Source organism: Aedes albopictus, chromosome 2 (assembly GCF_035046485.1).
Source record: "Aedes albopictus strain Foshan chromosome 2, AalbF5, whole genome shotgun sequence".
In the NCBI taxonomy this organism is placed as follows: domain Eukaryota; kingdom Metazoa; phylum Arthropoda; class Insecta; order Diptera; family Culicidae; genus Aedes; species Aedes albopictus.
The window spans coordinates 67,546,881-67,562,741 of record NC_085137.1 but is presented as its reverse complement, the minus strand read 5'-3'; the positions used below and the strand labels follow the sequence as shown (position 1 = coordinate 67,562,741).

Genomic DNA, 15,861 nt, shown 5'->3' with positions numbered 1-15,861 from the left:
CCTGCGAGCCAGCCGTAAAAAAGACTAGCACCGGAAAATCAACAAGAGAAGAATGCGAACCGATACCAATGGCGACGACCACAGCGACGAAAAGGGACTTGCGATTGGAAGCTCGGTACGTGGAACTGCAGATCTCTCAACTTCATCGAAAGCACCCGCATACTCGCCGATATACTGAAGGACCGCGGGTTCGGAATCGTAGCGCTGCAGGAGGTGTGTTGGACAGGATCTATGGTGCGAACGTTTAGAGGTAATCATACCATCTACCAGAGTTGCGGCAACACACGTGAGCTGGGAACAGCTTTTATAGTGATGGGCGACATGCAGAGGCGCGTGATCGGTTGGTGGCCGATCGACGAAAGAATGTGCAGGTTGAGAATCAAGGGCCGATTCTTCAACATTAGCATAATAAACGTGCACAGCCCTCACTCCGGAAGCACTGATGATGACAAAGACGCATTTTACGCGCAGCTCGAACGCGAGTACGACTGCTGCCCAAACCACGACGTCAAGATCATCATAGGGGATCTAAACGCTCAGGTAGGCCAGGAGGAGGAATTCAGACCGACGATTGGAAAGTTCAGCGCCCACCAGCTGACGAACGAAAATGGCCTACGCCTCATCGATTTCACCGCCTCCAAGAACATGGCCTTTCGTAGCACCTTCTTCCAGCACAGCCTCCCGTATCGTTACACCTGGAGATCACCACAACAAACGGAATCGCAAATCGACCACGTTCTGATTGATGGACGGCACTTCTCCGACATTATCGACGTCAGGACCTATCGTGGCGCTAATATCGACTCCGATCACTACCTGGTGATGGTTAAACTGCGCCCAAAGCTCTCCGTTATTAACAATGTACATTACCGGCGGCCGCCCCGGTACGATCTAGAGCGACTGAAGCAACCGGATGTCGCCACCGCATACGCGCAGAATCTCGAGGCAGCGTTGCCGGACGAGGGTGTGCTCGATGTGGCCCCTCTAGAGGACTGCTGGAGTACAGTGAAAGCAGCCATCAACAACGCAGCCGAGAGCACTATCGGGTACGTAGAACGGAGTCGACGAAACGATTGGTTCGACGAGGAGTGCAGAGCGGTTCTGGAGGAGAAAGATGCAGCGCGGGCGGTAATGCTGCAGCATGGAACCCGACAGAATGTGGAGCGATACAGACAGAAGCGGAAGCAGCAGACCCGTCTCTTCCGGGAGAAAAAGCGCCGCCTGGAAGAAGCGGAGTGCGAGGAAATGGAACTGCTGTGCCGTTCACAGGAAACACGCAAGTTCTACCAGAAGCTCCACGCATCCCGCAAAGGCTACGTGCCGCAAGCCGAAATATGCAGGGATAAGGAAGGGAGCCTCCTGACGGACAAACGTGAGGTGATCGAAAGGTGGAAGTAGCACTTCGACGAGCACCTGAATGGCGAAGAGAATGTAGGCACGGAGGACCAAGGCAGCGGAGGAAATGACTATGTTGGTGCAGCAGAGGACGGGAACGAACCAACTCCCACGCTGAGGGAAGTTAAGGATGCCATCCACCAGCTCAAAAACAACAAAGCGGCTGGTAAGGACGGTATCGCAGCAGAACTCGTCAAGATGGGCCCGGAAAAGTTGGCCACCTGTCTGCACCAGTTAGTAGTCAAGATCTGGGAAACTGAACAGCTAGCGGAGGAGTGGAAGGAAGGGATAATTTGTCCCATCCACAAGAAAGGCGACAAGTTAATGTGTGAGAACTTTCGAGCGATCACCGTTTTGAATGCCGCCTACAAAGTGCTATCCCAGATCATCTTCCGTCGCTCTGGAAGGTGTTATGCGACGAGCCGGGCTCAACAGCCGGGGTACGATCTTCACGAAATCCAGCCAATTTGTATGTTTTGCGGATGACATGGATATTATTGCTAGGACATTTGGAACGGTGGCAGAACAGTACACCCGCCTGAAACGTGAAGCAGCAAAGGTCGGACTGGTGGTGAATGCGGCTAAGACAAAGTACATGCTGGTAGATGGGACTGAGCGAGACAGGACAAGCCTTGGCAGCAATGTTACGATAGACGAGGATACTTTCGAGGTGGTAGAAGAATTCGTCTACCTCGGTTCCTTGCTAACGGCTAACAATAACGTGAGCCGTGAAATACGAAGGCGCATCATCAGTGGAAGTCGTGCCTACTATGGGCTCCAGAAGAAACTGCGGTCAAAAAAGATTCACCCCCGCACCAAATGTACCATGTACAAGACGTTAATAAGACCGGTGGTTCTCTACGGACACGAGACATGGACGATGCTCGAGGAGGACCTGCAAGCACTCGGAGTTTTCGAGCGACGGGTGCTAAGGACGATCTTAGGCGGCGTACAGGAGAACGGTGTGTGGCGGAGAAGGATGAACCACGAGCTCGCTGCACTTTACGGCGAACACAGTATCCAGAAAGTGGCCAAAGCTGGAAGGATACGGTGGGCAGGGCATGTTGCAAGAATGCCGGACAACAACCCTGCAAAGTTGGTGTTTGCTAACCATCCGGTTGGTACAAGAAGGCGTGGAGCGCAGAGAGCAGGTGGAGCGTGATCTGGCGAGTGTTGGGCGTGACCGAGGATGGAGAGCTGCAGCTGCAAATCGAGTATTATGGCGGCAAATTGTTGATTCAGTATTATCATGAATTTGATGTGAACTAAATAAATGATGAAATGGAGGACTTAACTAGTTTTATCTAAAAGTTTGCCGAATAAAATAAGGTTCGCACGCACATACCAAAGTTGTGACAGAGCTATGAAAGCGACCTTGTGGAGAGTAGCCTTCATAGTTTGGCATGCGTGTGCGGCTCTTATTTTGTTTAGCAAACTTTTAGATAAAACTACAAGCTAAATGTCCTACATACAGCAGTGTTTTGATATAATGTTTCTCAGCTGACAGAATAACAAGTGATTGTAACTCTTACCAAATGAATAGCCCCATCCTTGCTTCCGGTGGGCCCTCTTTCATTTCAGTGGTTATATCAGGGATTCTTTTTGGTTTTCCTCCAGAGATTTATCCAGAAATTATTTAGGGACTCCTTTCTGAGTTATTGCACGAATTCCTCCGGAGATTCCTTCGAGGATTCCCCAAAACATTTATTCGATGATTACATCAGGGTTTCCTCTCTGGATTCTTTCAAGGATTCTTTCAGAAATTCCATTAAAAATAAGACGACTAGGACTAGCATCTCAAACAACAAAAACAACCAAAAATGATTTGCCGGCCAAGTTATTAACCAAAGAGATAATCGATGAAGAGAAATCGATCATTGTTGATACGCCCGTATGATACTAAGCGCGAGATTTATCCCTTATGTCCAGATGCAAAAGCCTTGGTTTAAGGTGAAACTAAATGCGTTTCCTCATTTTTTGTTTTTTGATTTTTTTTATTAAATAACGGAGCAATATTTTCAAAATCGGTTTTCATACACATGTAGAGGAAGGATCAAGGTATCTGATGATTTTTTTTTCCTGGAAGAAAATATTTTTAGTTTTCTTGGGAGTTTGAGTTGGGGCCAAGGGCGTTCCCAGGAAGTTCCGAGAGAGCCCAAAAGGCGAGGGGCTTAAGTGTCGTTTTAGAGTGTTCCGATAGAGACCTCCTGATGACCCCATGGTGCCCCCTGAAACGTCCCTGAGATCTCCAGGTATCCCTCTGGAACCCTTCAGGAACCTCTAAACGCCCAAGGTTTTAGATCTCCAGGTACCGCTCTGAAACCTCTTGGGAGCCTTTGAAACGCACCTGACTTCTTGAAACTACCCTAAAATTCACTAGAACCCCCGAGATCCCCAGAACCACCCCTGATTTCCTCTAAAACGCCTCTATTCTACCATCGGGATATCAATCGACAGGTCTCTTCACATTCAATTGAAACTAACGCCAGCATCAGTCGAGGCGCTTTGACGACTGATGAACGGCACATCCTTAGTAACATTTTGATGGCCAATTAATCTTGTAGAGATTTTCAGAACCGCTCTAAAACATAATAGCATTTATTTTAGATTTATGATGGTTCTAAGAACCTCTTCCAGTCTATTGACTGAAAAAAAATGTTACATGGGATACCAGTCAATTAAATCCCAGCTGCATGTTGCATATTGGTTCTAAATAGCTCTCGCCCTTTTTATGCAGGGCATAAATTAAGGTGAAACATCAAGAAATTCCATTGCAATTTTGCATACAAACTTTAGAGGCACAAAGCCTGAGTCATCATAATTTGCAATATCACAACTTTGAAAATAGTTTTCAATTTGCTGTCAGACTTGGTCGGGATCGTTCACGTGTATGTAGAGTAACCTGGGAAACTATGGGCAAAAAGATGTTTTGCAATTTTGAAGATACTTTTCGATAATATCTCACTTTTTTCGATTTTGTTTAAAGTTGGTTGATTTACAAAAAATAAATGGTTAAAGATTAAATTCTCTGATCATGTGTTTCGTCTCCCTATTGGTAATTTAACTGAACTTAACTTTTATGTTCGGCTATCTCAGTCATACACTTAATTAGACGTTATATGTTTATTTTACCCGACGTTTCGGCCATTGGGTGTGGCCTTTTTCAAGGGAAAAATGGTTTCTCGTCTTCGTCTTAAAGATTTTGCTGTTCTGCTTGTCGTGTGGTCATGGTTTTGCTTAATTGTACAAATTTTTTCGTTTAAACTTTTACTTATTCGTCACAGGGTTTTGTCTAGTGGTAAAAACGGTGATTTCAAAATTTTGAATTTTGAAATTTTGAAATCACCGTTTTTACCACTAGACAAAACCCTGTGACGAATAAGTAAAAGTTTAAACGAAAAAATTTGTACAATTAAGCAAAACCATGACCACACGACAAGCAGAACAGCAAAATCTTTAAGACGAAGACGAGAAACCATTTTTCCCTTGAAAAAGGCCACACCCAATGGCCGAAACGTCGGGTAAAATAAACATATAACGTCTAATTAAGTGTATGACTGAGATAGCCGAACATAAAAGTTAACACCAAGTTCCAGTCGCAACTACCATCGTAACTGAACTTATGTGAACAATGTTATCTTTCATTAGGTTCAAATTGGTGGCTCGAAAACCCGTCGGCTCGAGGAGAACGAATACCCGCTGTTGGTTCAGGAAGAATTCCTCAAGTCGCTCGGCTATCTGGACGAGTCCCGACGGGCTCGACTGGGAATCGACCCGGAGCTGAAGCACTTGATTCGGTTTCATATTGGCCCATCGGAAATACCCATGTGCAAGGGCGTTCTCCGTTCGGGATCGGTGGAGATTCTCAAGGGTTTGGTGTTTCCCCAGTGGAGAAGACGATATCTGTCTATCATCGGGAGCAAATTGGTCGTTTTCCCAGGTGAGTTCTTAGGTGATGGAACTAAATCGGATCATTAATGGCTCTTTGTTGATGTTCTTCCAGCTGGTTCGGCGTTGTCTCCGGAAGTGTACGAACTGTCGGGAGCGGACATCTACGAACATTCACCCGGTTACAACCGACTGATTATAAAAATAGTGCCAAAGTCAATCGATAATAACAATGGAAGCAGTACAAAGGAGAACCTGAGTAGGTTCATAGACAGTACCAGTACGACGCACCTGTACAACAGCACTGCTAGTGTCCACTCGATCAGCGACCGCGAAACAGTGCTATTTCTGGGCTTTGAAGAATCCTGGGAACGTGACCAGTGGAGTGGGTGGCTATCAGAGGTAAGAACGATGGGGAACTCTTTTCAGACTGTACGCAAAGAAGCCTGTGTGTCCCTAAGAAATTTCCATTTAATTAGTATGATCGCATGGACACGGCGATGGTAACATCGTGTTGAGCCAATTGTTTGGTCTTCGAGGGGAAACGATTTCCAACGTGCTCTAGCTTTTGCCGGTCCGTGTCGTCGTCGGTGTGATGCGGTTTTCCTAAGCGAATCACTCATGCGTCACCGACCAGGTAGCCCCATAAGCTCTACACAGAAAATTGCAACTGAGTGGAAGGCGTTGCGTCCGTTCGAGTCTTAGAGCTCTTCGGCAGATCGAGATGTACCGATTAGGGTGTCCATCATTCGCGCTTTTGTAGCGTGAAAAACGAACGAGGCTGGTTTGTTTGTCGTAATACAGTGGTTCCCAATTTTGAAACTTTGTGTGTGCGTAGGTATGTTTGTGTGATTGAAAACCGAATATGTAATTCAACATAATTTTTAAATTGTCACAATATTGCGTTACACGAAGTTGACTAAAACTCTTTGGTTTAAGGTAAGTTAATTATGGAGTCATGGATCGTTTAGTTTCTAGTAATAGGGTAATTTTCCAATTGTTTCACGGCTAAAATTTCGCCAATTGTTGCACACCTCATAAGAATAACATGGAGTGTGCAACAATAGGCGAGTTTTTAGCCGTGGAATAATTAGAAAATTACCCTATAGTTTGTTCAGTATGCAAATCTGCACAGAAAAAGATATTCATGTGAAATTCAGCAAGAAATCATACACATAAGGGGAATGCTAGAATTAGTGCACATTTACATGAGATATCATGTAAATTATATATATATTACCCAGGTAACAATTCCATTGCTGATTCGTTTTGTTTGATTTTTATTAATGTTTTATTACAGCTGTTCGGCAATGAACGCAAGAAATTTTAGGCGAAAGCACTGGACTGTATTGGCACGGGGTATTGGGTATAGCACGGCAGAAGAGAAATGGGATTTCGGAATGGTAGGAATAACACTGGGTATCACTTTCACACTTTCACTTTATTTTTCTCTCTGCTACTATTTACACTTTGGATTGTTTCACTTCGCGTTGTTCAAGCCACGCGAACGCTTGTAACTTGTCCACACTTAATTTGCAACTGACTTGCGACCGCGAACGGGTCGCATATATATACCAAAAATCTAACGTTCCAGAACCACGTGGAAGGCTCTACGCGCGCGTAGAACCCACGCGACGTGTATGGAACAAACCATCATCACATTGGCTGCAGGGCGACGAGCATCGATGATGATGATGATGGCTACGGCGGCGGCGTTCGCTGCTGCTCTCACGGTTGGATCTCGCGGCACTCACTCTCTCGCTGCTGGTCGCTGCTGTCCCGTCGGCTCGGGTGAGTGCGCGTGCTTCGTGACGGTCATCGATGACGGTTCCGATGCGATGGTTGGTGTTAGTTGCGCATCTCAGCATGCTGCTGCCCACGTTGGAAGCGCATCTTCGCGAACAACAGCAATAATTAAAACTCACAGTTTTATGACTGCTTTTATGAAAACCATTGATAAAATGTTTTATAGTATACTTGAAGATATCTATAAAGACAGATTTCAAGAGTAAACAAAGCTTTCCGATATGGAAACCATCTGGCAATCATTATTACCACAATAAAACTGTTAAAACTCTCAACAGATGGCGATCCGTTCGATTAGTAACGACATCTGTTGGTGGAAAAGCAGAAACTACGACACTGCTAGGTTTATTGCGGTTATCATAAAAGTAAACTTGCTTTCGTTTTATTTTCGCTGATTATGGTCGGCGCCATATTGAAGAATTAGCTCACGTGAATGGAAAATAGTTAATTTTGCTTAAATTAGCAATGAATTAATAGTTTGCCACCATTTTCATAACATGCTCACATAAACAAACTCTCTTTGCTGAGTTTTCTTGTGATTCGAGATAGTTTTACTAAATCCACAAATTAATTTATTTCATTCCAAGATGATAATATTTATTTTTTTCGAAGCGCATTAATTTTATGTTTCTGCAACCCCAATATTCACGATAAATTCGAATGCGCATAAGCCTACCAGCACAATAATTACTAAAATATTACATTGAAATGATCGCTTTCTACTCCTAAGTAACAATTTCATTGCTGATTGGTTTTGTTTGATTTTTATTAGGGTTTTATTACAGCAATAATTAAAACTCGCAGTTTTATGACTGCTTTCATGAAAACCATTGATAAAATGTTTTATAGTATACTTGAAGATATCCATAAAGACAGATTTTAAGAGTAAACAAAACTTTCCGATTTGTAAACCTTCTGGCAATCATTATTACCACAATAAAACTGTTAAAACTCTCAACAGATGGCAATCCGTTCTATTAATAACGACATCTGTTGGTAGAAAAGCAGAACTACAACATTTCTAGGTTTATTGCGGTCATCAAAAAAGTAAACTTGCTTTCGTTTTATTTTCGCTGATTATGGTTGTCGCCATATTGATGAATTAGTTAACGTGAATGGAAAATAGTTAATTTTGCTCAAATTAGCAATGATTTGATATAATTAAATTAATTAATTATCGATTTTTGCGGCTTAACCAGCCGAATGGAAGTTTTACTTTATTCCAAAAGCTAGACTTTACATATACTGGCGTGAGTGAGAAATGGACAAATTGAGGTGAAATTTGCGAAAAAGTTACTCATCCTCTCGGTGAGACTCGAACTCACGACTCCTACTCACTAGACAGGCGCGTTGCCGCTACGCCACGAGAAGACTCGAAGACGTAGCTGCTAACCTGAGTTCAAGTTCAACACAAAATTCCGAGGTTATCTTTTCCACAGATTGCACCCCTTTCGGATGGAATGAGATGTACATCCACACTACGCATATATTGTATATGTAAAGCCTAGGCGAGAGCGCATTTCAGACTCTAGTTTAATTTAAAAACACTTCACTAATACTTTACTTTTGCAAAAGAAAATAAAAAATGAATAACTCTTTTAAAGAAAAACTAGAAAGGACGAGCAAATTCCTTTTAATTCTACTACTGTGCTTATCTTCGGACAGATAGGCCTATTTCGTCTGTGACTTACAGACTTCTTCAGTGTCAAGTGCTTGACTTCTGCTTGACACTGAAGAAGTCTGTAAGTCACAGACGAAATAGGCCTATCTGTCCGAAGATAAGCACAGTAGTAGAATTAAAAGGAATTTGCTCGTCCTTTCTAGTTTTTCTTTAAAAGAGTTATTCATTTTTTATTTTCTTTTGCAAAAGTAAAGTATTAGTGAAGTGTTTTTAAATTAAACTAGAGTCTGAAGTAACAAGTTCTACTAAAAGCTCTAAAGTAATAGTAAAGTGAGAGCGCATTGTTTTTTTTTTTTTTTTTTTTTTGTGTGTTGGAAGTCTACACACCTCTCATCGACGACTGTGTCGAAGAGATCGCGTGGTGAGCGGAAAGCTTCCAACGGGTCGCGACGTTCTCAAACGACCGGTTACGGAACATGAGTCCGTTGCTCGATGACATAATTATATTAATTAATTATCGATTTAAGCCGCAAAAGAAGATACCTTGTAGAGCCGAACAAAACTTAAAATGTTACTTGGGCTTACGAATGATGTATCCTGCTGAACTTAACGTGCCATCGAAGAAGCTTCTCTGCATCTTGAGCTGTCATAGTTTTTGTTGAAAAAAAAACAACAACAATCGAGAATGGACAATTTTTCAACTAGGTTTTAATACGGGTTTATTGCTACTCTTAATGCGGTTTGCAAAACCTCTCCGAAAGTGGTCCACTTAGCCGAGAGATGCTTTTAAAGAGGTTATCAAGAGGTTTTGATGTATGATTCAGTTTTATTGCAAGTTTTATTAAATTGATCATGAAGATCTCTTGTAGAGCTGAACAAAACTTAAAATGTTACTTGGGTATGGTCATGTAAATTTTCGTCAAACAACGCGTAATTCACCATGGTCTCTAACCGGTTACGCGACTTTTACCGAAAATTTAAACGATCACAATGTAATTTTGCATGATATCTCATGTAAATGTGTATCAATTCTAGCATTCCCCTTATGTGCATGATTTCTCGATGAAAAAAAAGAAAAAAAAAAAACATTTCTGTGTGATAAAATGTCAACAATGTGCATATATATGAGATCTCTTTGTGGAAAGTACATCTGGCGCAATTCACTGTTTAGTTCCACAATTCATTCGGGTTGAAAGCCACTGTCTCAATAGATGTGGTGCCTTCTTTCAAAACCAAATGCATGAGTTTGCCTATTGGGTTTTATTAGGCGTTACAAAATACCTAATTTATATTAGTAGTGTCAAAATAATGTTAATTAGCATTCGTATCATCATTGACCAGGTTGCACAAATTTGAAAATAGCAACCACTACAAGCTGTTTGAGACTGATATCTCTAGGACACAAGTGCTATCTTTCAAGTATCAAGAACTTTTAAAACGTTGCAAGCTGTTATACTGTAGAGTTGTTGTCTAATTATATAGTAGTTTTTTTTTGTAATTTCGTTAATTTATTGGGTAAATGAGTAAATGTGTGATTCTTCGTTTGTTGTAGAGTCTAAACGCTCAATAGTGCAATTCAATGATGATGTAGCAATTTTGTTTACAGTACACTTGTACTTTCCACAAATAATACAACAAATGTGAATGATTTCGCTTTTGACCATAAACAACTTTGATTCGGTTCGCTAATCGCGTCGTACTGCTTTCATTTGCTAAAGCAGAAGATTGTTATGGCTGTGCTCTATTCCAATTTGTAAGACTAGATGAAACTTATGGGCCAGATTAGAGCCTCTTCGTTCAGGCTCGCAGGCCAGATGTAGTTCAGCTCAAGCACAAATGATGATGATAATGACAAAAATTTATGTTTCGGAAGACAATACGCATTCGCGTCTGATAGCTATCGGGTAGGAAGCAGAGTCAACAAACCGTTAAATGTTTGCGAAATCCTAGAGGTATGTCACGTATGATGAGTTCAATGATGATCATGATTTGCCTATTGCACTTTGATGACGGAGTGCTAGATTTGGGTGAACTGCCACCGACATCGTTATTGTGCGGATATTAACCTTGAATTTTTTTTTTCACAATACGAAAAGGAGGTACTGTCAACAGAGGCAATTTCCATCGAAACATTTTTCATATGTGTTAAATTTTTGAAGAAAGAAACAACCATACGTGATTTTTCTGTTGGATTTGTAAACTAGTCATGGCTGGGGAACATGTGTGATACGCTTGAGAGCAGATGGACTTGTGCTTTCATAACTTAAGCGCAGAACACTGCAGTTCAGAAGACTTCAGGTCACGCACCTTGACTCAAGCACAATGGATAATTTCACCTTCCTTTCGAAGAAAGGGAAACTCTCCTCGGCGGGCATGGCGTTATTAAGCACAATTAATTGATATTCTTTCTTACTGCTCCCCAACCGCAAGAAGACGCTCGCTTAGTAACGATTTTGGTCGGATATATGGCAAGGTATATGGTCTGGTCACACATATACGGTGAGTTTTATAGCAGCGAGGGTCGACCGGCACGGTTCGTTCAGTGTGAATGAAGTGTACAAAAACTGTCAGTTTCATAATTACACAAAGAAAAATCATCCAAGCGGGGGCCTGACTTTGGAATCGGACACATTCATCATTGGTTGCAAAGTAATATATGTGAGCTGTCGTATTTGGTAATTATTTCTTGCCAAATAATAAAGCTTTGGTCGTAATAAAGTTGTTGAATGATGGCGGTTATACAATACTTCACATTACATTGATTTATAAAAATCAAATTGTAAGGTTATGGTGGGTGGATATTTTCAAACAATTTTATTGATCTTTGTTGTGCATTGAATGCATTGCCTAATTACAAGCTTTTAGGCGTGATTAGGATTATTTTCTATTGCCGCATGTTATATAAGTACTCTAAACAAAGAATATTAAAACAATTAATATCCAACAATAGATCCAAAAATAGCACTGGAAACCTTCAGTAAAAAGCATCTCAATGACTGTTAAGATGTTTGAAAATGTTTATGGAAACACTTTTTGCAATTGTTGGAAGATTTTCTGGCAACGATCATGAAATCGAAGCCCTGCCTAAATTGGAATGTTTGGCCAAAATATGGAGGTTATTTCTGGAAGACTATGGACTTTGGGAGGAATTCCAAAGAAAAGTTGAAGTAATTTATAACTGATGAATTTTTTGTGAGACTTTAATAAGCCATATTCTTTGTTGTGTTATTTTACTATTGAAACTTAGTGAGGAGTTTTAAGTAGTCCTCAAATTGTGGCAATATTTTTATGACACTTTCTGACGAATTTTCAAAATGAAAGCTGGTCATATTTTCTAACAAGTTTCCTGAAAAATAAAAAAGAAATGCGTGGATATTTGTTTATATTAGGCAATGAAATGCAGGAAAATATAAACTTCATAGCTTTTTTTTAATTTTCAGATGAATGCACTCGAAAGCATCGAAAGATTTATTGACATTGAAATAATTTTGCTTATTATTTCTATTACACTTCTCAAGAAGCATTTTTTTATGGAAATTCACTCGAAATTTTTACAAGAATGAAGTTCTCTACAACTGATGCAGGATTCCATAGCAGATTTCCATAGATTCTGGTTGAATTCCTTTTATTAATTACTTGCAAAAAGGGATGTTTCATCGTTGATTTGTAGAGTAAGTTATGGGAAAATTTCAAAATGGAGGAGTCTGAGGCCCTTCATTTTAAGCAAACATGTTTTTGCCAATTACATTTTGCATTTTTGCATGAATGCTTTTGAAATTTGTTTATCATACCGATATCTACGGAAATATAGATTTAAAAAAAAAATAAAATAAAAAATTTGAGTTTTTTTTTCATTATTTCTTTTGGAATTCCTTCCTTTGACTATTTCTTTGGTAATTTCTTGGAAAATCTATTTGAGGATTCTCTCGGCAAGTTTTTTTCCAGAATTTCTGAAGTGGATCCTTCGTAACTTGTTTAGCAATTGTGCTGGTAAATTCTTCATCAATTTATTCGGATCTTTTTTTTTACCCATTTCTTTGATAACTTCTTCGATAATTTCATTTCAATTTTCTACAACAACTCCTTTTGGAATTACTTTTTTAGTTCTTTTTGTAATTGCTATGAGAATGTCTTCAGCTTCTTTAACTTTTTTAAATATTTTTTTCATCCGGAAGCTGCTTCGGCAATTCTGATAGATTTTTTTGGCAATTTCTTTGAAAATTCTTTCTGCCTTTGCTTTTGTATTCTCTCAGAAAATTCCTTCGGAAATTCAGAAGTTCTCTATTGAAATTGCTGAAGGAACTTATACAGGGTGTTAGGTTCATGAGTGCAAACTTTACAAAGGGTGATAGAGGACCATAAATGGTGAAAAAAATTGTTCTACGCATATGGTCAAATCTCAACCGTTACGTAGTTATTGAACTCCCCATGTTATTTACTCTTATTGCCTTAACTGGCTATAACTTTGAAATGATCAAACTTATCGCAGTTTTTTCACCCTTATTCGGAAGATTATTCAATTTTCTATCAAATGGTGTCTTTGAATCGGTTGGTTTAGTTAAATAACTAAGTTTTCTAGAGCAAAATAGCTAAAAATAGCGTGTTTTAATTTGTTTATGTCAATTATCTTTGAAACATGCGTAATAAATTAAAATTCTTTCTTTGGCAAAGTTGTGGCCCTTGTTCCACTCTACAATTCGTTCTTTGACGCCAAACTTCTAACTCCTATCGTTTTCTTGCAGTTTTGATTTGAATGTGCGGCACAGTGCGCAAAAAAGTGCTTACCATGACGACTGCAAATTTATGATGTGAAATGCGACGTTTCAATCGAAATTGCAAGAAAACGATAAGAGATAGAAATTTGATGTCAAAGAACGAATTGTAGAGTGAAATAGGGGTCACAACTTTGCCAAAGAAAGAATTTTAAATTAATACGCATTTTCCAAAGATAATTGACAAAAACGAGTTAAAACACACAACTTTTAAGCTATTTGCTCTAGAAAACTAAGTCACAGACAAACAGACGTAACACTTGCGAAATTTCCATCGACCACGCTTTTAACGATCATTTTAAATTTTCATAGTTGTGGCTTTCACAACCAGAGGCGCGCGCATCGTTTTTCTATGTGTTTGACGTTTCACACTAACGCCTTCTGTTGACGATATGGCACAACATAGTGATTCGTGTAACTTTTCCACCAGGTAGTGTGAACTGGGCGATGGATTTCCATGAAAATCGTTCAAGGTGTTACGTCTGTTTGTCTGTGACTAAGTTATTTAACTAAACCAATCGGTTCAAAGATGCCATTTGATAGAAAATTCAGTAATCTTTCGAATAAGGGTAAAAAAACTGCGATAAGGTTGACCATTTTAAAGTTATAGCCAGTCAAGGCAATAAGAGTCAAAAACATGGGGAGTTCAATAACTACGTAACGGTTGAGATTTGACCATATGCGTAGAACAATTTTTTTCACCATTTATAGTCCTCTATCATCCTTTAAAAAGTTTGCACTCAGGAACCTAACACCCTGTATGAAGGATTTTTGCAAAGAACTTTGATTTCCTAATGAATAGCTGAAATAATATGAAATTTGGAATGACCAAATCAATTTTTAAATAATATTCAAATTAGAGGAGAAATAAAAAACAAAAAGTCTGAGAAATTTCCAAAGAAATCACTGAAGGAGTTGTCAAAGCAGCTTTCAAAGAATTGTCTACGGACTTGTGGAAATTTGGAAATAGATTAACAAATTTCATCGGAAATACACATTTTTAGATTTTTTTTTATTTTGAAGATGTTTTCACGAGGGCCCATATAGCCGAGGCGGTAAACGCACGGGTATTCAGCATGACCATGCTGAGGGTGACGGGTTCGATTCCCGGTCGGTCCAGGATCTTTTCGTAAAGGAAATTTCCTTGACTTCCTTGGGCATAGAGTATCTTCGTGCCTGCCACACGATATACACATGCAAAATGGTCATTGGCAGAGGAAGCTCTCAGTTAATAACTGTGGAAGTGCTCATAGAACACTAAGCTGAGAAGCAGGCTTTGTCCCAATGAGGACGTTACGCCAAGAATAGAGAGAGAAATGTTTTCACCAATTCATTTGGAATTCCTTCATCAATTTTTTGGGAAATTTCCTTGGTAATTTCTAGGGAAATCTATTTGAGCATTCTTTCGGCAAGTTTTTTTTTCAGAAATTCTTTGGTGAATCCTTCGTAATTCGTTAAGCAATTGTGTTAGTAAATTCTTTATATTTTTTTTTGAATTTTCTTTGAACTTTTTTTTACCTATTTCTCTGGTAACTTCTTCGATAATTTCATTTCAATTTTCTACAACAACTTCTTTGGGAATTAGTTTTGTAGTTCTTCTTGTAATTGCTTTGAGAAAGTCGCCGGCTTCATTTATTTTTTTTAAATAATTTATAATCCGGAAACTGCTTTGGCAATTCCTTTAGAATTTTTTGGCAATTTCTTCGAGAGTTCTTTCAGCCATTGCTTTGGAAATTTTTCAGAAAATCCCTTCGGAAATTCAAATTTCTAAAAGAATTTATAAAGGTTTTTTTTTGCAAAGAACTGTGATTTCCTAAAGAACACTTGAAGCAATATAATTTTTGAAATGACCAAATCAATTTTTAAATAATTTTTAAATTAAAGGAGAAATAAAAAAATAATCTGAGAAAATCCCAAATAAATCCCTGAAGGAGTTGTCAAAGAAGCTGTCAAAGAATTGTCTACGGACTTGTAGAAATTTGGAAGTTGATTAACAAATTTCTTCGGAAATACACATATTTTTAGATTTTTTTTTGAAGTTTTGAAGTTGTTTTCACCAATTCCTGCGTCAATTTTTACTATACTATACTATACTCAAATGTTTCGGTAAGTTTTTTTTTTAAGTATTTCTTCGGTTGTTAATGCAATTTCTATTGCAATTGTGTTGATAAGTTCTTTGTAAATATATTCGGAAATTCCCCTGAACTTTTTTTCATATATTTCTTTGATAAGTTCTTCGATAATTTATTTCAATTTTCTACAACAACTCCTTTGGGAATTACTTTTGTGGTTGAGACACGGACACGTTTAGCACTTCCAGTGAACTATTCGCTCTTTGAAGGAAGCACGACACTAGACAACGGACTAGCATGCAACGTC

The 15,861-nt window shown here is 39.4% G+C and overlaps 1 protein-coding gene across 1 annotated transcript in view; it reads left to right on the top strand.

Annotated features, from left to right (window-relative positions):
• LOC109423908 (protein phosphatase PHLPP-like protein) overlaps window positions 1-15,861 on the top strand; it is an 83,027-nt gene that overhangs the window by 11,962 nt on the left and 55,204 nt on the right. The window contains exons 2-3 of the mRNA XM_029871384.2: window positions 5,044-5,335; window positions 5,399-5,685. Of these exons, the coding sequence (XP_029727244.2) occupies window positions 5,044-5,335; window positions 5,399-5,685 (579 nt within the window). The remainder of the gene's footprint in view (window positions 1-5,043; window positions 5,336-5,398; window positions 5,686-15,861) is intronic.